At 52.8% G+C, this 25,439-nt stretch overlaps 4 protein-coding genes across 4 annotated transcripts; 2 read left to right on the forward strand and 2 right to left on the reverse strand.

The window, feature by feature from the left end:
• Positions 1 to 39: 39 nt before the first annotated feature.
• UCRPA7_5695 (putative riboflavin transporter mch5 protein) lies at positions 40 to 780 on the reverse strand (the record flags this gene model as incomplete). Its single annotated transcript, XM_007918239.1, has 1 exon — positions 40 to 780. The coding sequence occupies one exon, from the start codon at positions 778 to 780 to the stop codon at positions 40 to 42; it is 741 nt and encodes a 246-aa protein (XP_007916430.1).
• Positions 781 to 2,122: 1,342 nt separating this feature from the next.
• On the reverse strand, positions 2,123 to 2,994 carry UCRPA7_5696 (putative ww domain binding protein 11 protein; the record flags this gene model as incomplete). The annotated part of the gene is made up of 2 exons (XM_007918240.1): positions 2,123 to 2,862; positions 2,922 to 2,994. The coding sequence occupies 2 exons, from the start codon at positions 2,992 to 2,994 to the stop codon at positions 2,123 to 2,125; spliced, it is 813 nt and encodes a 270-aa protein (XP_007916431.1).
• Positions 2,995 to 5,381: 2,387 nt separating this feature from the next.
• UCRPA7_5697 (putative serine threonine-protein kinase dbf20 protein) lies at positions 5,382 to 7,517 on the forward strand (the record flags this gene model as incomplete). The annotated part of the gene is made up of 4 exons (XM_007918241.1): positions 5,382 to 5,967; positions 6,017 to 6,441; positions 6,492 to 7,105; positions 7,154 to 7,517. 4 exons carry the CDS (start codon positions 5,382 to 5,384, stop codon positions 7,515 to 7,517), a joined length of 1,989 nt encoding a protein of 662 aa, XP_007916432.1.
• A 13,639-nt stretch (positions 7,518 to 21,156) lies between these two features.
• On the forward strand, positions 21,157 to 24,256 carry UCRPA7_5698 (putative nitrogen regulatory protein area protein; the record flags this gene model as incomplete). The annotated part of the gene is made up of 4 exons (XM_007918242.1): positions 21,157 to 21,533; positions 21,600 to 22,074; positions 22,229 to 22,986; positions 23,542 to 24,256. 4 exons carry the CDS (start codon positions 21,157 to 21,159, stop codon positions 24,254 to 24,256), a joined length of 2,325 nt encoding a protein of 774 aa, XP_007916433.1.
• Between the last annotated feature and the right edge of the window lie 1,183 nt (positions 24,257 to 25,439).

Consider the following 25,439-nt stretch of genomic DNA (forward strand, 5'->3'; position numbering starts at 1 on the left):
CTTAGGAACATTCATAATTCATTATCATCATCATAAAGCCTAGAAGACCGCCCGCATGTTCCATCCGACCTGCGACACCTTTGCCGCCATGAATGTCGCAAACGAGCCCATGTACACCACTCCCGTGAATACAATCACGCCCCAGTAGTCCCCGTTGTTCGACTTCATGATGTTGCCGCCAATCGGCACGCCCACGAGACACGCGACCGCCACGATGGTGTAGCACGTGGCGTAGTACCGCCCATACTCCTGCGTCCTGCACAGTCGCCCGATGCACACGGGTATCAGACCGATGCTGCTCCCGCTTGCGAAGCCGAACACAACAGCGAAGACGACGAGGCCGGCGGTGGAGCCGCCCGCGGGCAGCCAGACAGCCAAACAAGAAATGGCAGAGAGCAGGATCATCAACATATTGGAGTTGAAGGGGCCGATCTTGTCAGCCCAGTAGCCCGGCAGGGCACGACCAAAGACGGACGCTGCGTTGAGCACAGGCACGATCTGGAAGGAGAACGCCGAGCTGAAACCCTGGTGGAGCGTGTACGACGAGATGTAGGTCAGCGGGATGAAGAGTGCGAGCTCGAGCAGGAACACGGCGACCGTTGTGTATGCAAAGGCTTTGTTCTTGAACACACGGTAGTCCGGATGAATCTTTGCATTCTCGGCGGGTGGGAGACGGGAGCGGATGAGGAAGTTGGCCGCGATGCACAGAGCAAGGCAGATGAACCCAAGGATGCGTATCGCCCAAGCCCACCCAATGCTAATAAAAAGGCGTTGCAGCATAAGCGGAAAGACGATACCGCCGATGGAGCCTCCAGTAGATGCTATTCCCGTTGCGAGACCGCGCTTCTGTCGAAAGAAGTGGCCGACTGAGGCAATGGAGGGTGTGAACAGGAGAGACGATCCCATGCCACTAAGAATTCCAAATGAGAGTATGAAATGCCAGAGTTCTGGTGGACGATTAGCAACAGTAAAGTATGTTAGACTAGCGATTGCAACTCACCTGTAGAGATGCTTAAAAGCATCAAGCTCACTGCTAGAGACACCGTGCCAATGAATATAAGCCAACGCGGGCCATACTTATCAAAAATTGGGCCTATGTATACTCCGAGGAAGAAGCAGATGAATGTGTACAGAGAAAAGACCCAGCCAATCGTTCCTTCGTCGTAGTCTGAAAGTTGATGACCTTTGACGTATGTGAGGAGAGTCGCGAGGGTATTCATAATGCCAAGTGACGAGACCAAAGCCAGCCAAGAGCCCAGCACAACAAGCCAGGCTCTTCGTCCACCTTCTGGATATGTCTCCTCGTGCTCATCGCGAGTTATCGAGGCAGACTCCCGCTCAGAGACGCATTCTCTCTCATCTGGGTTGTTTTCAACAACAAAAAGTTGCGGGTTGAAGTTTTCCGAGGCCTCGATACGCTTCTCAGCTTCCTCTGCATTGTGGGGACTTGATGGTGTTCTGTTGATCCAATTGTTTTCGTAACTCTTCACTTTTTCCATGTTTGACTCAACACCGCTGGCTCACAACCAGAAACGCTCGACCCTTCGACTTTTAACATTCACATTTAGAACTGTCAATGGAGTCACATCAAGAAGTTTTTAGGGATATGTGAGCCGAACACCGAAGCCGCACCGCTGTCGGAGGAGGGGCTAGTGGTTAGTCCACTAAGAATCTTCCGGTTAGTGGAGGGATGTCTAGACTATGTACTCTTAGGTAAAATAATTGCAACTCCGGCTGGCATGTTGTTGTAGTGCAATGGACGAATAGTATCTTCTGTCACAGAGCTGTGTTGCATTTGCTCAAGTCTTGTCAAGCTTTTCTTTCAAATAAGCCCGTGCTCTATCTTACAAGTTGAGCTCTCAATAAAGGAAGTCTCGATATCAAAGCTTGCTTACTTCAGTAAAATGTTCACAGCAACCCAGTCCATTGTCAAGCAATTGTGTGCTGAGTGTAGTTGCTATAGCGCATAGAGGTTGAGTTTTGGCTATCTCGTAAGTAGCCCACCGAATGTCGCAATCCAGCGTGTAGCAACACTTTGGCGCAGCGATCGGACTCGACCACCGATCTGCCGTCCAAGATCCTAATCGATTTCGAAGATGCATTATGGCATCTTGAAAGGCGTTCAATCGTCATCATCCTCAACTTCCTCTAAGGTGACGTGCCGTAATCCCGTTGCAGTCGCGGCTTCCGCGTCAAGCGATCCTGACTGACCACCTGCTCCACCTGTTCTCATGTAACCCTCTCTCTCCAGTCTGTCGGCCTCTTCAGGCTCAATCAGACCGCCCTGGCCTTTGCCCTTGTCCAACTTCATCTTGACCGCGGTTGGCACAAATGCACTGACAGCCTCCTTTCTCAAGTCTCGTACAATGGGTTTAGCTTCGTAGACAGTCTTCGCCTCAACAGCCGGAGTGGGCTCTGTCTCTCTTCGATCACTTCTTTCTCCAAGAGGCTCTAGGTTCGCGTTTCGCTTCTCTCTCCGCTTCGCATACCATTTATCTAGAATTTCCTTCGGTATTGGAGGCGGCGTATCTCTTGGCATGGGTATGCTCTTGACATCTTCCGGTACGTCGCTGTCACTGCTCGATGCATCCTCTGCGTCTCTCCGCCTCTTCCCAAGGACTCCTCTGTCCCCGTCCCGTGGCGGACCGCGTCCAAATGTTGGGGCTTTGTCTCCTAGTGTCTCTCGTGCCTTCTTGACGGCTCTCAATTCCTTCTCAAGCCCCTCTAGTGTTTGCTCTTCGTGGCTGGTGAGCTTGCCGCCACTGGAGGTGATGGCCTTCAGGTCCTCGATCTGTTTCTGAATACGTTCCGGATTACGCCTCGCGAGCTTCTCGTTGCGCCGAGATGCTACTTCTGCCTTGCCTGCGTATGTATGTTAGCGAAGACTGTTGTCTATTCATGAGCATAGAAGCTCAACCCACCTTTCTTGATCGCCTTCGCCTTGTCAGCCTTTCGCTGGGCTTGAACAGGGTTGAAATTGCGCTCTTTTGGCATTGTGAGCAGTGAGCTGATAACCCGTTATCTGCAAGATTTGTGTTGTAGCTCTCGGCAGCTCAAATTCAAGTAAGCGTAAGGCAGGGATGCTATGCGCATGTAAGTAAAAGACGTTGAGCCGCAATATGGGAAACTTTGGCTCGCGCTGATCTGACGAAAGAGGATACTTCCAACTTGTACTTTCTTATCGATAAGACGCTGATCATGTGACTGTAATCGTGACCTTGTCTCCACTGCTCCTTCTTTGTGAGGGTTTGGCCCCAGAAGCCCCAGCCAGACCTTGCCACTTCCGGCTTAACTCCGCCTGACTGACTCCTCGCCGTCGTTGAGAATTTCGCTTGCCTCCCATCACCTTGAAGAGCGATCCATCCAGCGACTCGTCAACAAACACACATCATCAAAACATCTTCGATAATCAGACAAGATGGGTAAGGTTCACGGGTAAGTTCATCACCACTGATTTTTCTTTGCCTTGACGAAGTGCTGATGAAATAACAGTTCCCTCGCCCGTGCTGGCAAGGTCAAGTCTCAGACCCCCAAGGTAGGTCGCACCCGAATCGATCCACGACTGCGAAAAGGAACCCGCCGCATTTCATCGTCGCTGGAGCACCTGAGGATTGAAACAGGAGCTGCTTATTGGTTCAACAAGGCATGGCATTTTCAGAACCACACAACAGGATGGCACAAGATTCGCCAGGGACGATAGGCAGTGTGTAGCTTGATCAAGGGCGAGCTCCGGCGACGATGAAATTCCAGGGCACTATCGCGGACGTTACGTTTCGCGACACATGTCACTAACAAGCCGGTCGTACAGGTTGAGAAGCAGGAGAAGAAGAAGACTCCCAAGGGCCGCGCCAAGAAGAGATTGACATACACTCGACGATTCGTCAACGTCACTCTGACCGGTGGCAAGCGCAAGATGAACCCCAACCCGACCTCATAAACTGGCATCGTTTGCTCTCTGGGATGAGTCTCATGGCAATCTGGCAGGACGACTAGGAGGCTTGATGGAATCGGTATGGAAGGGAGGGAATCTTTCTGGCTCACGACATTTCGGAGGCGGACAACTACTGCATGGACACGTCTATTCTTGGGAATTGCATCTGTGTTTATTACATCGGTGGCGTAGGGTTCGCGAGAACAGAGCCCGAGGACGCCTGATTAGTCCTCGAAAACATTTAGAGAACAAAGACAACATTCTCTACACTGCGTGGTGGCCCTGCTCCGGTGGAGGTTGGGTGCTGGATCTGTTTCGACATGCATCTCTGCTGCAAGCACCAAACCGGTGCTGGCGGAGATATACCAATCGGACGTTCTTTGCTTCGTGCTTGCCTGGGTGAAGTTTGAATACTAATATCTCACCACCTGTGTGTCTAACCATAAGTTCAGCACATCTCTTTCAGTGCTGGTGCTTCTACGCGTTTCCTCAGGCCGGTCTTTATTGGTCAATAACTGAGCGTGATGTGTGATTTCAAATGGGTTGATGCTCTGGGTATTTCGTGCCTAATCTTGGGCCATCGTATAGCCCTCTCCGAACATGACGATGGCCCCCGCTCGCTCTAGAGATGATAGCTCGCCAATCCAATGCGAGATGGTTAAGACTACGACCTTCAAAGGAGACATATATAGACTTGCAAGCATCCATCTACGTTACGGCAAATGCAAGGGCGCATCTTATCTATATGGACATGTTTAAGGTCAAATTGCAACTTAGCAGCGAGAATGCTGGTGGTTATGCACTCGTATGTGAGGCCTTAATGTATAGAGCAGGGATCAACGCGCCCTGTAGTTTGCAGTCTGTAGTCCGGAATGCGTCTGCACTCTACCGGTCTAAAACCTCGTGATGCTCTGTACTATGTGATACAATGATGTGACAAGCAACAGGAATGGACTCGTGTATATATCTGGCTATCAGCAGCCGTAGCGCTAAGGCTGGCTGGATTGTTAGTGCCTCACAAGGCGGGGTGAACGCTGGGTAGTGGATTGTTGCCCGCTGCAACGACGTGTTGACTTTATCAGCGTGGGGCCAATGACGCCGCATTGTTTTTTTAAGCAGTGCCGTTTCCACACTTGGCTGCACCCAACCCTGACCCGATCTCCATTGCCTGCAGGACGCGCTGCTTCCTCTTGCATCGCAATCCCCACCGGCTAAGTTCGAGGTCATCTTCATCTCATATCGTCTGCAGGCTTACCTCTGTGGTTCTGTCTGTAGGGATCGATCACCTGAAGCAGTCTTAACCGTTTGTCGACGTCCCCTGCTGCAAGGGAGACTCCCAGCTGCTTTTGTTTCTTTTCTCCATTACCTTACCACCATTCTACCTTCGATTCGAGATATTTCATTCACTCATACATTCACATCCTCGAGTCTCGATTAATCGATGTCAACAATGGCAAGCTTCGTGGCGAACCTTTTCCCTGGTGGAAGCAAGGACAAGACAACCGATCTTGGCCAGCGTCCTGCCACTCCAACGAAGAACAGTTTCACCACTCCCGTCAGCACGCCTCAAGGTAGTCCAAGCAAGAAGACTGCTCCTCCAGGCGCCAATGACCTGCCCACAGCTTTTGAGAATGCGATGAAGCTCAACTCTTCCAACATTCTCGACAGCCCTGTGAAGCTTGGCCGCCCCCAGAGCGTAGTCACCCCGCTCTCTCCAGGAAAGCCCAATGCTCAAGTTTTCGAGGATGGATCAACTACCCTCATTGACGAGAGCATCATTCAGAAGACCCCAACTGGTAGCCCGTTGAGGAAGCAGGGACAGGAAAACACGCCACCAACTGCATCCAAGATTACCGTCCCTGAGCCTATTTACCAGCACAATCATGCAGCTGTGTCGAGACATGAGCTTTATCAGATGAAGGATAGGCCGACTACTCCTGCTAAGAAGTTCAACACCTCTCGCGGGCTCACTCCTGAGGAACTAGAGATCCTGCAGAAGCCGAACATTAAGCGACTTGTTAATGTCACCCAGCTCTGTCAGTGCCATGATAGCCACTGTCTGAATTCCTACTAACAACTACCTAGACTTCCTGGACTACTACTTCGACCTCCTGACTTATGTTGGTAGCCGTCAGGGACGACTTAATGCGTTCAAATCCGAAATTCCTGCGCCTCCCGAGACCGATGAAGAGACTTACAATAATTTGTGGCAAAAATATACGGGTCGTGAGCGTGCTAACCTCCGAAAGCGACGCGTCCGCCTTCGACATGGTGACTTCCAGATCTTGACACAGGTCGGACAGGGTGGCTACGGTCAAGTCTTCCTTGCGCAGAAGAAGGATACCCGAGAAGTCTGCGCGCTGAAGGTCATGAGCAAGAAGTTGCTTTTCAAGCTTGACGAGATTCGCCATGTCCTTACCGAGAGAGATATTCTCACTACGGCAAAGAGCGAATGGCTCGTCCGTTTGCTGTACTCCTTCCAGGATGACAAGAGTATTTATCTTGCCATGGTGAGATCCCTATGCAAGTCCTGCCTGGGCCGAGAGACTAACTTGAGCAGGAATACGTACCTGGCGGTGACTTCCGCACTCTCCTCAACAACACCGGAGTCCTGTCAAACCGTCATGCGCGATTCTACATTGCGGAGATGTTTTGCTCTGTTGATGCTCTTCACCAACTTGGTTACATTCATCGTGACTTGAAACCGGAGAACTTCCTCGTTGACTCTACCGGACATGTGAAGTTGACAGACTTTGGATTGGCTGCTGGAATGCTCGCACCTGCAAAAATAGAGTCTATGAGAATTCGCTTGGAGAAAGCTTCGGAGACGTCAGTTCCCTTCGGTAAGCCAATGGAGCAGCGAACAGTGGCCGAACGACGAGACGGTTATCGGTCCATGCGCGAGAAGGATGCGAATTATGCGAAGTCGATTGTGGGTTCACCTGACTACATGGCGCCCGAGGTGCTTCGCGGAGAGGAATACGACTACACAGTCGACTACTGGAGCTTGGGCTGCATGCTTTTCGAAGCTCTGACTGGGTTCCCTCCCTTCGCTGGTTCTACGCCAGAGGAGACCTGGCGAAACCTTAAGCATTGGAGAGAAGTCCTGAAGCGTCCTGTGTGGGAGGATCCGAACTATTTCCTCAGCAACCGCACTTGGAACTTCATCACAACGTACGTGCCTCCAAGCCTATTCTTATCAATTTTTACTAACCAAAGTAGCTGCATCAATTCGCGATCAAAGCGTTTCTCGAATATTAAGGACATTTACGATCATCACTACTTCGCAGAGGTCGACTGGCAGACCCTTCGTGAGACGAAGGCTCCCTTTGTTCCTGAGCTGGACTCAGAGACTGATGCTGGTTACTTTGATGATTTTACCAACGAGGCGGACATGGCCAAGTACAAAGAAGTTCACGAGAAGCAGAATGCCTTGGAGAACATGGCAGACCGTGACGATGAGATGAGCAAGAGTCTGTTCGTTGGCTTTACGTTCCGCCATCGCAAACCCACTACCGAGGAGGGCAGCCCGCGGAAGCCAATTTCGAACATCACGTCGGAGCCGTCATTTGGCACAATGCTGTAGGGTCAGCCGGTTGCCAAACCTGGGACCTAGGAGAGTCTGTACGAACGAGCTTGCCGACGACCTCGTGCCATTCGAAATGCATATGGAGGGTATCGAACGGGAGGGAGATACTGTAACGATGAGCATGCATAACTGCTCTACCTTATCAGGAAACTGGAGTTTTTCATTTTGTTGATGGCATTGGTTTCGTGTCTTTTATCGTTCTCTTAAGCTGCATGTCGACGCTGGAGTTTGAGAGTCTTGGAAGGATAGACGGCCTGCATAACGGTCAGGCAGGTCGGTCCTGGATAATGATGGGAGGGAATTGTGGAGTCCACGCTGGCTTCAGTCGTGTTTCGAGTAAAGGTACGAATTCGAGGAATACACACGTTATCCCAACTCAGTGCCGTCGATGAGGTCCAAGGCGTCGTCAGCTACTCCAAACACTGCCACATTTTGCATACATCATCTCTGATCCGAGAGCGACGGTCTTCTTTATGTAAGCCTTTGAGCGCTCCGGGCTCGAGTTGATCGAGTGTAAATCGGCCTCTCCTTTTGGACGGCCGGCCCAATTGACTTGGATATCTAAACCTGGTCCCACGTCGATCCCTGCTCCGATCCTGGAACTTTGGAGAAGCGAATCACCTATCACTGACAAGGGTCCAAGACCACTTACATGGGCAGTCTAATAAGCATAAACTCCAGCCTTGCAACTTCACTACAACTGACTACCGATGCCAACGTCACAAAAACTCTGAAACAAGCCACTGTGCCGTTGACCTGCAGGCAGACCAATATTCTTACTCGTCTCCAGCTGCTATTTCTTTATTCTCCGAAGATGCCGCATGTTGATGAGCAGATCCTACGGGGCCAGCTCAGAAAAGGTGGCTGACGCAGTCCATTGGAGGGGAATTCCTCAGACGCTGGTTCGTCCGTCGGACATTCCCCAAGCTTGCCCACCCCGAACGGCATGCGTGTTTCGCTCCCATCCTCGGTCCCGGTTCCGCATCTTGTAGGCCCAGTTTCGCCCAGTTGTGATCTTTTTGGTACCATCTTGCTTGGCTTCTCCGCACCGAGTGACTCTCTCAAGGCGGCCTCCCAATCGGTGTATCTCGACCTGCAGGGTCCCTGGGAGGGGGAAATGGACAGAACAAGCCACCCACACACATGGCGCCTGTTGAACAACATGACGATGAGCTCTCTGTCTGATGCAAGGCCGCGCGGCACTCTCTTTGCTGAGCTCCGAGCACACGGCTGTCAGTCCGCCGATCCATTGGAGGCTGAGAGGAGCTGATATGCCAGAATAGAAGCAGTGGTGGTACATGTAGGTCTAAAGGTAAGCTCTTATACACGTATATATGCATGGCGGGACAGAGCTTCGGTCCCGTGCCGCTTTGTACTATTGAGCTCCTACAGCTGTATCTATCTCTCTGTCCGCGCACATCTTTCCTTCAAGTCGTTGCTCCCTTCTGCAGATCCCGTTGATAGGCAACACAAGGTCAAGGTGCTTGCGTCTTCGTTGTCCCGCGAGATCCCGTAAGTTCCGGGTTTGTCTTGAATATATTAAGCTTTGGACCCTTGGCTTGCTTCACTGGCATATCGGTCCTGCATGTCACTAGGGATCTCTTACTGGGAGCTTCTCAACAACAAAAGAGTAACACTCGGCAAACATGAGGTCATCTGTAAAGATAACAGCCTTGCTGGCACCCGCGGCTTTGGTCAAGGCAGATTGGTGGGGAGGAGCTCCTGACTGCGCAGTAAGTAGCTATGAAACATGGGACATATTGGTCCTCGATCCGAACGGCCTTGTTCTGCCGCTCTTATCGTAGCACCCTCTAACACTGCTCCAGCACTCCTGTCTCTCTTCATACTACAATTCTGCAACAGGAAGCGCATGGCCGTCACCGGAGGCATACTGCACGACGACGGACGCCGCGCCCATCGCAACCTGTATTTCTAGCTCATGCTCGGCCACACCCACGGCGTTCAGCTCTTACTCGTCTCTCTCGTCCTCCCTGTGCTCACGCTACAGCTCGTGCTCCAGCGCGGGCAGCACAGGAGTCTATACCGTCTCATGGCCCGGCGCAACTGCCACCGGCCCCGGATGGTGGGGGCCGGGCTGTGACAGTGACGATGACGATGACAACTGCTCGCACCGCGGAGGCTGGGGCGGCGGCTGGGGGTCTCGTCCGGGCTGGACGGCGAGCTACACGGGCGGCACGTACACCGTGACAGGCTGTCCCTGGGACGGATCGCCGTGGTTCGGCGGCGCGCCAGGCGGTTGGGGAGGTGATGACGGCGATGGTTGTAAGCAGCCCCTGAAGCTCAGTCATGCTGGAGTACTTTACTAATACCAGATAATAGGGAATGGCTGGGGAGACTGGGGCCACGGCTGGACGTGGAAGACACGGACGACCACAGTCACGGCGGTCGTGACACAGACGCCGACTGGATCTGCTAGCGGCAGCGGCAGCGTCTTCACCACGACGGGACTAGCAACGATAGCCGAAGCTGTCAGCGGCGATGTCACAAGCACGACGACGCTTCAAGGCACCGAGACTGGCAGTGGCACTGGTACGGGCGCGGTTAGCACGACCACCACCACGCCGAATGCTGCTGCGCCAGGCTCGCGCGGTGATCTTACGGGTGTAGGTATCATGGGCGCCCTGCTTGGTGGTATGGTAGCTGTTGTTGGGATGCTATAGGAAAGGGGCTGCCACGACTAACAACTGGCCTCCATCTGTTGAGTATTGGGTGATGCTCAAGCTTTGGACACGAAATGAAAGGGGCTGCCTACGACTGGAGTTGAACGGGAGTGTTTGTATCAAGGATGATTACGCTACATGACTTTCACTTATGACTTTTAAGGCAGAGGATCAATAGTTGAACTTTACTAGCTAGGGACGGTAAAATATCATTTGAGTAACTTGTATAAAGGTAGCATGGCCTTGCAGGCATTCTCAAAACATCAAAATAATCCCGAAAATATCTTCCTTGCTACTTCTGGTTGCCCTTCTTCTCGCCTTCGCCCGTGCGGTCAAAATGAGGCAGAGAAGAAGTTGAAGGGATTGTCCAGAGTGTAAAAGGCGGTGATGGCTCCGCTCCTGCATTGGCACCTTCTACAGGGCCAGCATTGGCTGTAGAATCGAAGTCGAGAACTGGCAGCGTGGGTACCTCTCCTTCTTTCACATATGGGTCGGCTTCGGGTTGATTGGGTGATGTGCCTTTACCAGATGCTGGTGCGGGTGCGTCTTTGCTAACAGCCCCTTTAGCGGCTTTTGGAGGAAAAGATACTGAATCTCGACGTCTATGCCACGCTCGATCTCCTAGAGTAGGCACTTGTGCCGCAGTCTCCGGTATTTGGTGTACCGGTAAGGTCATGCTGGGATAGTCGCGAGTTACCGATGACGTTCTTGGTGACAGCCCACTCCCTTTCACAGTGTTGCTATTGAGTTTCCACTCCACGCCAGTAGTTGCTCCATCCCGATTACCCACTGTCTTGCTCACGTTCTTCGATTCGTCGAATGGCCGTGTGTCATTCTGTCCTCGCATAGATATCTTCGCTTTCGAGAAGAGCCCATTGGTGATAATGTTGTGCCCTTTCTTAAAAGTAACTGACTTGCCCTTTTCTTTGTCCTCGGCTGCTGATGCAAGCTTCAACACCCCTGCTCGCGATTCGATACGTCTATGCCCAGAAGACTTCAGTTGCTTGTTCCGCCTGTGAAGTTTGACGCCAATGAATATCAAGGCACAGAGTAGAACGAAGCCTAAAACACTGCTCGCTATAAGCGCCACGGTAGGCCCTCTAGGGACTCTAGTCGACTGATCGTCTTGCGCATTCTCAGCAGCATAAAATGCTGAAGGAGCTTCCGAGGACCCTGGGCTGCTCTGTCGGTCGGAGGTCTCAGCGGCATTCGTGCTACGGGGTGAGTCGAGTGAGTAGATCGCGAAGTACCCGTTTCCACCACATGATTGAGTCGGGTCTCCTGGGCAAGGGAAAGGGCAATCCTCGTCGAGCTCTTTTTCTGCGTCTTGTGAGATTGTTGTACTGCAATAGCAGTCTCTGTGGAGCGTTGTATGTCAGTGCTGGGAAGACTAGTCTGTCAATCTCCAAACATCCTACCTTCCATTCGACACCGCAGCAAATCCGTAGGCCTCTCCACTTGTCGTCTTTGCAGCACCACAAAGCTTCACGCACAATGCTACGGTGAACTTGTCGAAGTCAGAAGCATTGGCAGGAATGATATAGTCATATCCAAGCATTTCACCCGTATCGTCCGAGGTGGGTTGCTTAAAGCATCCTTGGAAAGTATAATCGTCATGTTCCGCAAGCATCGTAGGGATCGAGCTAGTTGAAGTTACCGGACTATTGACTGTCGTAGATCTTGTCGTGGTGATCGTCACCGTTCGAGTACGCAATTCAAAATTAGCCGATTGAGCAAGAAGCCCTTGAACGAGGAGCAAGACAATAGCGCCCTCCATGATGTGCATCCTCCCCTCTCTATTGCGCTTTCCGCATTCGAATAATCGTCTTTGGTGCCTTAGGGCGTGGTCTACCGAGGAAGGTGCAGCTGTCCGATCGGATTATGCAATTGCCATGTAAAGCATGAGACCGAGTTCTCAAGCGCATCGTGTCAAACAGGACGGTCCGCCAAGGGCAGGTAGTTATCGAATAGCTGTGGACAAAGGAGAGGTAAGTCGAGGCCAGGAGACAAAGGAGCCTCCTTCGAAAACGGCCATATGCGCATCTCGACTCGGGTTTAGTCTAGCCATTGTAATTGACAATGGCTGAGATCTCCCCAACAAGTCTTAGCAGTGAAGGAGACGTAAATTCATCCAATTGGTATCTCGCTTGAGTGCTTGTTGAAACTGTCCAGGTTCCTCTAGCCAATGTGAATTGAATCCGGAGGGGGTCGGGCTGCGAGCGAACGCAAGGGAACCCAGAAATAGAGGAAAGAAACAAAGAACTGCCCAGAGACCGTAAAGGTTCTTATAAGAGAAGCGCCACGACGCATGACAAGCGAAGAGGCGCAAAAAACGTAGTTGATAACGACATCGGCGAAAGCGATGGTATGAGATAACGCAATTCGGCCCCAGGCACAGACCCCATTATCGCAAGGAGCAGATCTCAGGGGGCCCGCCGAGATCATAGCGCGGAGCCGCGCAGAATAGTCTCGAGAAAGATGGAAGGTGATACCGACGAGAGATAGGATAAAGGATCAATGACGGTTGTTTTTGGTTGATCTCGTGCCGGTTGCCCGAAATAGATCAGATCGCGAACCTTTGTAGCAGGTAGGCCGAACCCTTGGTGCAGCTGAGAGTTGAGATCTGTAGGGATATCCGTTGTTGATGTTTAACTCATTTAGCAGCTCCTGTCGGCGGGGGATAACAGAGATAAGGAGATAGGCACCGAGGCAGTCAGTTACGTGAGCGAAAGTCATGTAACCGTCCTGAAGATAGAGGGCTTCAAGATGAGAGATAGGAGATCTTCATGGTTGAAGCCATGGCGCCGACTATCAACAGCGCATTACCTGGAGTTGAAGAGGCAGCTGGCAAGATGATAGTGGCTGGGCAATAAGCAGCAACTGTCGCGTGCCCTGTAAAGTGCAATAAATCTTGACCTCTTGACAATGCGAGATAAGGCCCTTTGACTGGAGGATCTTCCGTATTCAAGATAACCTCGAATAGAAGGTGTCAGTCCTCCTCCCTTTCTTAGCTAATCGAGAGTTGCCTATCTTTAGCCTGGCGCTGAAGCCATACAGGGCACGGCCTTCGAGTCTTTATCAGTGACCGTGCCTGTAGGTATCACAAGCCAGTCCCCACGACGCCAGTTATCTCGGCGTGGAAGGTTATCTCGCGCGGCGTTTGGGGAAACCAGATTGCTTCATGCTGGCGAAAAATTTGCAATGATCACCTGCCCAGATCTACGGCCCTTGAGTGGCCTGCTGTGGAGTAGGTATGCTTGATTTAGAGATAAGAGATTGCGTGAATCGTGAGGCATAGACACCGCTCTTTGTTGTGCATCTATATAGGACTGCCTTACCCCCCGACCTGGCTTGCTTACATGAAGCCCGAGAACTGCACAATCTCGACGGATTTCGCTTGCGAATGACAGTGGCACTTACGACAAGTGTGGCCTCTCCCACCGGATGCAAGTAGACATGGACTACCAACGGCAACAGCGGGGATCAAAGATCAAGGGAAATTGCCAAGATATCATCCCGACCGAATCGAGTCTGCCGACACCTTACACCTTAGAGACGAAGAGCAATAGAAACCAACACGATTGTTAACAGCGGAGACTTGTCGACTGGAAGACGATACAATGCCATCCACTCAGCGGTACTGATTGCTTCTCACCTTTTGTCTCTTTCTGGGGCTTTCCTGGTAGAGATCGACCGCCTTCCCCCGCCGCCCATTAGCATGTTCCAGCAAAGGAGTGAGTGCTGAGGGAGAGTATGCTCCGCCGAGGCCAGTTTTGGAGATGCATGGGCCAGGAAGAGCGTCAAGCCAGCCTCCGTCTCAGTATCGCATAGTCGCGCCGAACCCCCACGCCTTCTTGATTTCCCATTGGTCCACCCGTCAACACATCCCGATCATCACAGCTCCTTGCCCAACTCAAATTAATCCCGCAGCGACGTTTACCGTGACCGGCTAGACGATGGCTGTAGAAGATTACAAACGGCTTACGAGCCTTGCTAAAGTGGTGGCTGTCTTTTGAAACGGTCGGTAGGCCGTGAGTAGGTCACGAAAGAGATGGGCATAGATCATCGAACGGAACTAGGAGGGCAACGAGAGTCAACAGTCCTACTGTAACATGCTTCCTGACTTACGCGAATGATGCAAAAGCAATTCATGGCAAGCTTGACAGGACAACATAAGTTTGCTGCCCGAAGCGACATTTGCACCACAGCATATATGTACGGAAGATACAGTTTTGCTGTGCGCGTAAGGCGGCTCCTTGAGCATACCGTCCATCCGGCTACACCGCTCTCACTCTCAAAATCCTGGACTGCAGCGGTGTGTGGCTGGAATGGTATAGGTGAGACCTTGCCTTTGCTGTGACTTGCTTGGTCTGTAATCAAGAATCGGGATCATGGATGGCAGAACTCCTACTACTAACTCCGCCTATCTACGGTAGTAGGCACCGCTTCACAAGGCCGCTAGAGCTAGATCGCGACTAACCAAGTCTCGTTGACGGACCTGCCACGATCCATTCAGTGAATTGCTCCACGCTGCTGTACGACACAAAACGAACGACTGACGTTCCCTGACTTGGAGCTCTTACATGTGACCAGGCTAGCAGAAGTTGTGTTGAGCACCAAGTAGTCTCACAGTGGATTATTTCACACTATATAGCTTCAATACCAGATCAGGAAGCTGCCGCCTTCAAGCGTACACCTAAATGCTGGCTTCGGAAGCTTGACATTAGATGCAAGTGCCACTTTGAAGTGGCGTTAACGTCTGCTACGGTCCGATTAGACTCCGACAGGAGTCGAAAGTCAAACCACCTTGAAAGTGGTGTGAATTGTAGGCGGCATCGGATAGACATCCCACGATACAAGTTTCGTAAGGCCCTTTCAAGAATATAAACATGTTTTTCAAACGTTACGGGTGAAAGCTCTAAATTCGTTGATGAATGAGTCTTTGATGATTCTGGGTAAATGAAATGCCGTCTACCTAACGGGGCAGCCGTAACAAAGTTGCAAATCCCGATGACAGGACAGGCTGCATTGTGGCATGGCTCGCTAAGAATGGCTATTATCCAGGCGTCAAATCGTCCGTGTCCTGGGAATCTTAGGGTAAATCGCTGTAGTAGGAAGCGATGTTGCGACATCCCGGATCCATGCTGGAGGACGGTGGTGGGCCATCGAGATCCACTTGATCGGAATATGAAGGAACCAAAAGCTGACAAGCGGCACGCAGACTGCATAGCAAGCAGGAAAACGGCACTCGCGCCTCTGCACTTGTTTCTATCGCACAGCACACTGCAACTGACCGAACGAACGAGCATTTGACATATCCAGATGCACTCGGCGGCTGAGGATCTTCGTTGACCAGCGATCCGTATCAGCCATCTTTCGTCATTGTAAGTCCTCTGCTAGGATGTCAAGCTGCTGCGTTACCACACCACAATCACGGTACATGACGTGGTTGCTGCCGGTCCAGCAGATCCCCACGGGAGGACGACATACCATTCCATAGCTAGGAGGCGGGAAAGTCACACAACCAATACTGGCGATGAGCCAGTGCTTCCATCTCTAGAGGCGCTGGAGTTCGACTAGTTGATATCCAGGTAGTGTGGCCGGCGCTGTCCCTTCCATTGCGGTTAGAAGAATTGAGACGCAGAGTTGAATTTAGCCATATCCCCGGCGAAGCTATTCTTTGAGCTGCATGGCGCTCCCCAGCATTGGCCAATGATGGTAGCATATATCGATGAGGGACCGTGCTACATCTCCCGAGTTGAACGCCAGGCTTAGACAGGCCTAAGATGCTAAACCAGTTGGAAGATGCCGGCAGTGGGGCGGCCACGCGAACATACGTAGATTTGGGTTCGCCTTCTGGACCACCCCTGCGTCCTCTTTAGCTTTCTGACTCGTGGAGGCTGATCCCTTTGAGTCAGTGAGAATGGCCACCAGCTGCAGCAATTCTCAGTCCAAGCCCGGAATAGTTCCACTATATGATTTAGGGTGGCTAGAGGTAGTGCATCAATCGACGCTCGATGTGTCCCCTTGTGCATTTGATGCGCAGACGGATCCTGCGACGAGACTGAAGGGTGGTGAAGCAGGATTTGCTTTATTGAGAGACGAGAAGCGCGGGAGCGGTTGGCTTGAGAGGGTGCATCGAGACACTTGATGCGTGTGTCTCTCTTTTCATGTGCCCTCGTGGGGGTCAGCACAATGCATGGATGTATGCATGCAGTGACCCTGGCCATGTGTGTAACGGGTACTTGTTCGCTACGCCGTTCGCGATCCTGGTCGAAGGGCCCCCGCTGCTATGTTGCGCTTATACCCCCTCACATTCTATGCAGTACAGCCGTCTGGACACTGTAGGTCTGGAGCTGCAGGCCAATATATACTGGGACCCCCAATATCTCACGGCCTGTTAACCTCATTTGCTCTGCTAATGGAAATGCCTTTCTTCTACTATTCGCGGGTATCCATGTCGTAATAGGTGAGGCAGGACGGCAGCCATCTCACCCCGACGACGGTGAGATTGGACTGGACGGTCACATTTCTGTAGAAAGACGAGAGCCGCCGTTCGTTACTGCAAAGGGTCCGCTAGGTGGTGGAGAGCGATCTTCGCACAGAGAGTCGTCAGCGCGCAGCGAGTGCCATGTAGTCGAGGGTAGCGATCGAACTAAGACCCCGCCGTCGCTGCCCATCACCGTGATCATCGTCATTCTTAACAAGCGACAGGGACATGAAGGACCGAAAGAATCCACAGTCAAACATTGGCAGACGGGACTCCTGCAAGGGCGACGCGTGGGAAGATTGGATTTGGGAAGAGGAGAGCGATTCATCAGCCACGGTACCGGTTGTTGTTGGGGTGGTGTTTAATTTGGCGCCTCATCAATGGCCCAGGAGTGCCGTAGAATTAACTGTAAGGTGCAAGTGCTACTAACCCGGTCCTGCAATTGTATAGCTTCATAGGGCCAAGGGAGGTCGGAATATACTCTAAACGACACATAGCAATGCTCCGTAGAGGCGTTGCATTGGAAGATTATGGTCTCAAAATAGGAGCGACGCCCGTGCAGGGTCGCAGGTCAGAACAGGGTGTGCTGTTGCCTCATACAAGTCAAGTGCGAAAACCAGAGCAATTGAGAAAAGTGGGATGGGATGCCATTTCCTTCTTTCCAACCAAGTAAGTACGGCTACCCACTTGTTCTTTCCTCTGTGAGAAATGAGATGGCTTGCATTTGCATGCCCGTTGCTGCAATGACGGAAGGCGAGACCCGATTCTAAAACGCAAACTGGTTGGTAGGTATCTCGTGTTGTCGACGTACGTACGCATCGTGGCTTGCCATTTTATTCTATTGCATTTCACTGTCGTCTCGTGAGTTTGGGCTACCAAGCTGAGGCTGATCTAGGTAGGTATATTGCGAGGCTCCTCCCGTTCTCGAAATCACGGTGACTCTTCACCGACCCAGGAAACAACCTGCCTCTCACTCATCTAGATAGATCCTGAGTGGGTAGTAACGATGTAAAGGGTAGGTTCGAAAATCCAAAGACCGCGCGTACGTAGACTTAGTCTGGATGAAGTTCATCTTGTAACTCGCATCCGCGACGATTAATTTGTGGTTCTGCCGCACATATTGTACCCGAGCGTCACGGATGAATGGGAATTACCAGGCGTTTTGCCGTCCCCACGAAAGCGTGGGATGTGCCGTTGGATGTCGTACACAGCCAAGTCAGTACCTTGGCGAGGTTGCCCGCCCTCTACCCTTACCAGTAAGTGAAGAGGCAAACGCCAGATCACTCGACCACGAGTCTATCACAAGCCGTATTAGCACTGGATCTATCTTACTTACACGCTCCACGGCGCCGAGGCAAAAACTCCACGTCGCGGCCCGGCTACAGGGAATCCTTTGGCGACCCTCTTCGCCGGGTGGAGAGCCAATGAGGCTCGTTCTAGATGTACCAAATTGGTATTCAGAGGAGATATGGTTGGTCAAAATCCAGGTGCGATCCCTCCCGTTCTCCCCGGCTCTGCGTAACTTGACTTGCGATGGCCTTAGCCTTGCCTCCGATCTAAGGAGGGCGGCATGAGCAAGTAACTGCATGGCTAGCTATGTATTTGTTTGGAAGAACCGCCACACAGAAGCAAAATGTTCCTTTTTGGACATTCCCGATATCGACAATGCGAACGAGGTCACTGTTTGTTTCATGCGCCAACAGTGCTATAGAGTAACTGCACGGGGCAATGTCGATCTGCTTCAGGTCTTGACAGATTCGTCCAGCATCCCGTCATAACCCCCAGAGAAGCCAGGGAATCCAAGCTTGAGCAGCACCCAGCCGCGTGCCCCTCTCCCTGTCGCGTGTAAGTCAGCGCTTTAAGGGTCCTTTCTGGCATTGCGACCGCTCCCTGACGGTGGACATCAAGACCTATTGCCGTCCACCCTAGTGCTATTGGGTGCCCACTTGGGTATTTCCGAGGTGGTCCGTGAGGCAAACATGGGCGAGCCAACCGCGGCACCACCCAAATGCTGGGACTTGTTGGGTAGTGGTGTTGGAGATGGCCATCGAGGCCGAACGGAGACATGAGTCGCTATCCTCGGTGACCCGTAATTGAGCGAAGCTCGACCCTGCTGAGTCCTCGGGATGCATACACAGAGCAAGGAAAATGTCTGCTTCTCCTTGGAGACTTCGCCTCCGCGTCAACGATAGATCCACCGTGATGGAGCCCTCCAGCATCTCCGTGAACGGGTTCGACCGATGAAGCACCATAAGCATCTCTTAAAGAGCATGCAGCGAACGGCGGGCGGAAGAAGACCACAGCTGGGGATCGAGCTAGAAGTGCCTTAGACTCTTGGGCCCACACGCACCAGGGAAGTTGAAGCAGCCACACAGCGACCAACCAACGACGCGTCTTGGTAGAAGGCTGGCCGACCTCGACTCAAGTGTTTAAGTCCCGTATGCAATCCCTGCCGAAAACCGGCCACACTTGGGGATGATGGAGGGCGGGCGATTGAGGGGTCTGTCGTTCCATTCCAATTCCTGCGTTCTGGGTTCTGACTTTCGTGCAGGGCAAGCGAGGACAGGCCTCGAGCCACATGTACCGACTACTTTCTCCGTACTTTGGGGCTCCCCACGCTTTACCCCCTTCGCAATTCGACCCTGCCGCAGTGCTCGTGCAGCATTGTGCAGTGTTCCAAATCTTCCCAGTCTCGCCATCATTCCCACCTTCACCTGCGTTGGCTTCCTTCTTCCATCCCGTCCGCCTGCACATCGCTCTCCTACTCCCACCTGTCCAGAATTCTGCCTATGTGCAGATGTAGAATATGACGGGATTACGGCCGCGGAATCTCCCCATAGTAGCGTGACTTCTATCAAGATCGGCTGGTCTATCTACGCTTTGATATAACGTCCAACCCCCCTCACAATGGCAGAACCGTGAAGCTATGTCGTCAGCCCAGGGCATAACGAGGTCCCTCCCGCCCGCTTTTTGAGAAGCATGGTTTCCTCGACGACCGAGGAGCAAAACGGCCGTCTAAGCCAGATGAAATGCGCGGGAGTGGATGGTTCAGCGACCATTATTCCGAATAGCCTCCAAATAGACCAGGGCAGCCCCATCCCCGTCTCACTAACAAGAGAGTAGCCTGCGCTAGAGGCTAGACCATAGTATAGAGTAGAGTATGTCTGCTCTACGCAAATGAAGCTGCGATGCCAGCAGTAGAGGGAGGGTTTTTTTCGAGGGCGAAGGGTGAGACCTTCGACAGCCACACACCTAGAAGGCCGTTCCCTCTCCCCCACCGCCGCTAATAATAATTTCGCTGTAGATCCACCCTCCTGCTTCCACCGGTGGATTGAGAGTGGCAGGATTGGTCGGCAGGCCGCGCCCACAGCACGTTAGGCCGGACAGGGTCACCGCGACCACGGTCGATGGTACAGCTTGTCTTGCGCCGCTCGTGCTGCACCACCAGGCTTACCCCCAGGTAGCGTGAACATGAACGAGGGCCCATCTCAGGACCGGGTGTCGAGGGCGGGCACTGCGGGCTCTGCGGGCTCTGTGGGCTCCTCTCATTCTCTCATTCTGCAGCAGTGGCCGCCCGCTTGCCTCTCCCCTAAGCTGAGCTTGGTTAGGTTAGGTTCATGGCCTGCGAGAGTACGAGTAGCGTAGCGCAGGGTAGCGTAGCGTTTGACCTGCAGGCAAGCCGGAAGTTGCTGCGAGTGGCCTGCACGCACCACCCTCAGACCTTTCTGCTGCCTCCACCACCACGACCACCTCCGCCCACACATACTATGCAGTACACAGCAGTCTGGTCTAGCTAGTGTAGAGTAGAACCGAGCGACAGCCTGCCACCACCGTCGGGAGTCAGTGGTACCCTGTACCCAGGGCCCAGGATCCAGCACGAGTAGTGTAGTGTGGTGTAGTGTCCCAGTATGAAGTGTAGAGTTGTAGTGGGAGAGTGGCCACCGGTGGCCAGGACCAATGCCAGTGACCTTGAGCATCCGACACTCGCAACTTGGATCCAACACGAATCCAATCCTGGGAACACACACCAGCCCAGCCAGCCAGCAGCTACATCCCGCTTGATGAGGAGTATCGATCGAGTAAAAGCAAATCCAGTGTCTCCAGAGCACCCCTCACACGAGTGCTGCTTCTCTCTTCCTCCTTCTCCTCCTCTTCCTCTTTTATCCCACAAAGCTCGCTGTCGCTGTTGGCCACAGCGTCTAACGTTAATTCCTAGCGACTGGACGTGCTGCTCGGCTTGTGCGTTGAGAGCACCGAGCCTGTGCGGCCAACGGAACGTGGGGAAAATTACAGCTCTCGTAATTCCCCCGAATTTCCTCGCGACCATCGAGTAGGAAGACAGCGCAAGAAACCCGCCTGTACCACAATGGCGACCAGTGCAGCGACACCGATCCAGACGTCGAGTCCGTCGAGGTCTATGAATCCCACAACCACAGAGCACGATTACCGATTCCCCCGGCGGCCCATGGACGTGGACGAATCCGCCGATGGCGGGCCCCTCAAACCAGAGCAAGACGGCACCACGACCTCGATCAGCGGCGACAGCGGTGCAGGCGACTTGAGCGCAAGCCTGCAAGAGTTCCGGTGGGATCTTGACTCGACATATCACTCGGCGCAGAACAGTCTCTTCAAGACAGATTCGTTTCCGACGTTTCATGACGGCATGGCAGGCATGAGCGACAGCCCGGAGGAGCTGCAGCGACAGGATCCGCTCGCGACCCAGGTATGGCGGTTCTTCAGCAAGACAAAGCAGATGCTGCCAAACCAAGAGCGCATGGAGAACCTAACATGGCGCATGATGCACCTGAACATGCGAAAACGGGCGCAAACCGAAGAGGCCAGGTAGGATTGACGTTTTTTGCTATGAAATCATCCCATTGTTGCGCCGTACTAACTCGGTTCCCCAAGGCTCGGTCGCACCACCACCGGGGCTACTTTTGGTAGTAATGGTGGTGCTGATGCTACTGCTACCGCTACCGCTACCGCTACCACCTCCAACACTGGCGGCGGCGGGAGCAACACCACCACCAACACCCATCCTACTTCTACTCTCAATGCCCCCAGTGGAATCGCACAATTGCGCAAAACTTCTGAGCAGAGCCTCTCACAGCCAGAGCCCATGAATCTCGACGACTTCATAGTCGCCGAGAATGTTGCTACCCCGGCGGGCTTCGTGGCCACGCCGTCGCCGGAAGCCACCAAGCATGATGCGGAGCGCGGGTCTCACTCACAGGCGACCGCCATCCCCATCAAATCCCGCAAGGAAGGCTCACAACACTTTGTTCCCCAATCCGTGCCAGTGCCGCCGCATCACCAGCGGAATCAAGATGAGTTCGGCTATGTGACTAGACATCACAGGAAAACTAGTATTGACGAGCGACGTGTAAGTTTAAGCCTATTCTGGATGCCAATGGCCTTATCTATGAGACTATATAAGCCTGCGTGCTTGCCGTCTTGCCACTTATCTCTGTCCCTCTTTCCTCCTCTTCTCGCGCCGCTGATAATGAAATATGACTGACCACCCGCCATTTTCCTAGACTCGCAAACGTCCTGCGGACTTTTCGCCTCATGTTCCCGCAGTGAACAGCAGTTCCCTCACGAACGAGCTGGATGCCGATGCTGATCTCCATGAATACTCTCTGGACCAGGCACACAACGGCAACATGGCCCACCCTCCTAACCATGCAGGCATTCCTTTCCCATTGGATACCTTCCACATGGAGAATGATCCCATCATTACCTCTGCAGGGCCCTTCCAGCAGAACTTCTCCTTCTCTCCATCCACTTCTCCCATGGTCCCTCATGGCCCTTTCTCCTCCAGCCTGTATAATAGCAACTCCGTCCCCTCATCGGCAGTAGCGCCCGCCGATTACTACTCGCCCCCGGGCTCTGCCTACCAGTCCGCCGTCTCTACGCCTCATCCTATGAATGACGGCGAGAACTTCTACTTTGGCTCCATGGATGCGCGGACTCAAAGACAACAGGGCTTCCGCTCTGGTTCAATCGGACACGCCATGGGGAACCAGTTCATGTACAATGCGCCGACGCCCAACTCCATGTTCCCCACCACCACTGCTGGCGGTGATCCCTCCTCCGCCTTTACTCCCAGTTCATTCGGTCACATCGACCCCACTCAAGTCTTTCAATCAGAACATCCAGTCCGGTCGCCTGGCGTCGGCATGATGGAGAATGGGATGTTCACATTCGGTGCCGACTCGGACGAGGGCGATGAAGAGGGCGGCGCCTTTGCCGACCGCAACTTGATGATGGCAGCACACGAGTTCTCGCCTTCCGAGTTAGACGAATCGGGCATGCCCGTGTCTTCCAGCGCTTTGCAGTGGGATGCATCTCTGCCAGGTCAGTTCAGCACTCAAGCTGCAAGGTATCCTGGCGGACCACCACGGAAACAGGTGACTATTGGTGGCACTACAACAGATTATGTCGATGCAAATGGCGAATGGGAAACCGGTAGTCTCGGCAGGTCGCAGTCGCAGTCCTTCCGTCAAGGCGGGGATAGGCGACAGAAAATCCCAAGGACAGCGTCAACACCAGCCGTCAATCGTGGACCATTCGGTCACTCAAACCCGAACTCTCCGCAGGGAGACGGAGCTCATGCTTCGGGCTTCTCGTCTGTCACCCCTAGCCGACCATCTTCTCCTCCCGGTTCAAAGCCTGGTTCATCAACCAACTTGCAAGCTGCCGGTAACTCAGGCGATGGAAACGCACCAACAACATGTACAAACTGTTTCACACAAACAACCCCGTTGTGGCGGCGTAATCCGGAGGGACAACCGCTTTGCAATGCTTGTGGTCTATTCCTCAAGCTACACGGCGTTGTGCGGCCGCTTAGTTTGAAGACGGATGTCATCAAGAAGCGAAATCGGGGCTCTGGTGCTACCTTGCCGGTTAGCGGGACGAGCACAAGATCCGGAAAGAAGAATTCTGCCTCCAACAATGCTTCTGGAACAAGCACCCGCAAGAACTCGACGTTAGCTCTCTCGGCAACTCCTGCTCCAGTGCAGGCAGCTACACCGCCGTCTGCTACTCGTGATGGCAGTGTGCTGGACAGCGCGAGCCCTGCTAGTGGACCGGCTTCTGGCGGAAACACTGCTGGAAGCACGCCGACCAGCTACCACGGCAGTGCAGGTTCGTCCTCCGGTGTCGTGGGTGGAAAGGGCGTTGTCCCAATTGCAGCCGCTCCCCCAAAGACAGCCCCTGGTCCCGGCGCCGCTGCTATGCCGAGAACGATTGCTATGGCGTCAAAACGTCAGCGCCGGCATAGTAAGAGCGCCAGCGACTCCATAGGAGGCATGGACATCGACAGCCCCGAGAACTCCACTGGTTCGAACGAGGCCGCCCGATCACTCGGCTCGAACAATGGGTTTGCTGGAATGCCCAATCCAGCAAACCTTGGACTGGCCAACGGCTTTGGAATGACCCAAAGACCAATGGTCGGACCAGGTATGATGGGCGCGATGCCGGGTGGACAACCCGGTTTGACGATGAACCCCGGTGGCACTGGAGCTGGACCTCAAGAGTGGGAGTGGTTGACAATGAGTCTCTGAGAGCTCATTCTCAACTGCCTGGCACCACTCGTTTTCCTTCATGCTCATATGCATCGCTTAGGATTAGAGGATTCTAATTTCCTCAACAAGTCGAACTTTCGAGCGTCTTCGGGATGCTTCTTTGAGAATTCGCAGATTGGGTGTACTTCGGCCACCAAGCCAGCATATTTGTCGCATGAAGATAAATGAATGGCTTAGCTGTTAGGAGCACATATCCTCGCTTACTCAGGCCAAGTAAGATAAGGTCTATATCACCACGTCCGTATATCCACGGACTCGGCACATCGGCGTTTTGATCTTGGTTTCTAATTTGCTATGTCGCTGTTGATACACCACTTTTTTTTGATACCAAATTGCAGATTATACAGTGGGCTGTTGAGCCTGCACATATATATACTTGGAGGCACTTCTGGCTTTCTCTTCGGATGCGGCGGTCTGCCGATTTAGGCAGGACTTCACTCACGATTTGATTTCGAACTCGGAGGGCTAGACTTGAAATGGCGTCCTTGTCCACTGGTACTCCCTTCAAGGAGGTATTGCTTGGTCATTTGCTGTCGTGCCAATATGCCCACTCCATCCCGGTCGTTTCGAATACATCGCAGACCCGCTAACTCGCCGCGAGCAGGTCAGCTTGGCCTTCGCTGGTGGTGAATGAGTCCTCTTCATCGGTTCGCTGGGAATAATCCGAATCTTTCTGGGTTCAACTTGATATGCGCGCAAGATGGAGACGAATGTTATGGACGGATATTCTTTGCGAAACGGGTTAGAGACTAAGGCTTGGGCGGTAACACTGCTACGACAAACACTTGCTTGCGATATGCACAAATGGACATGGCCAGGCGTAATTCTCACTCTACCCCTCCGGGCTTCCTCGCCGTTTCACCTATATATACCGCGGCGGCGCGTAAGAATGGGAAAGATACAACGGGCACTGGTGGTTTCTTGCTTTCTATCAACTGTTACTGTTTTCACATCCATCGTTATTGTCTGCGAGCGTTGTTAAGAGAAGAGAGACAGACGCAGTGGTGTTGTTGTTTTTTGGGCTTTTTAGACTGGTGGATACCCCAGTTTGGAATTTTGATCTGGCTGTTTTTTGCTGTTAATGAAGGAACTGGGTAGGAGTCGAGAGAGTAGCGGGCAGCGGCACAGAACAGTTAATTTACTGTTCAAGGAATGATGATTG

This window comes from Phaeoacremonium minimum, assembly GCF_000392275.1.
Source record: "Phaeoacremonium minimum UCRPA7 unplaced genomic scaffold PA7_03_scaffold_428, whole genome shotgun sequence".
Classification (NCBI taxonomy): Eukaryota; Fungi; Ascomycota; class Sordariomycetes; order Togniniales; family Togniniaceae; genus Phaeoacremonium; species Phaeoacremonium minimum.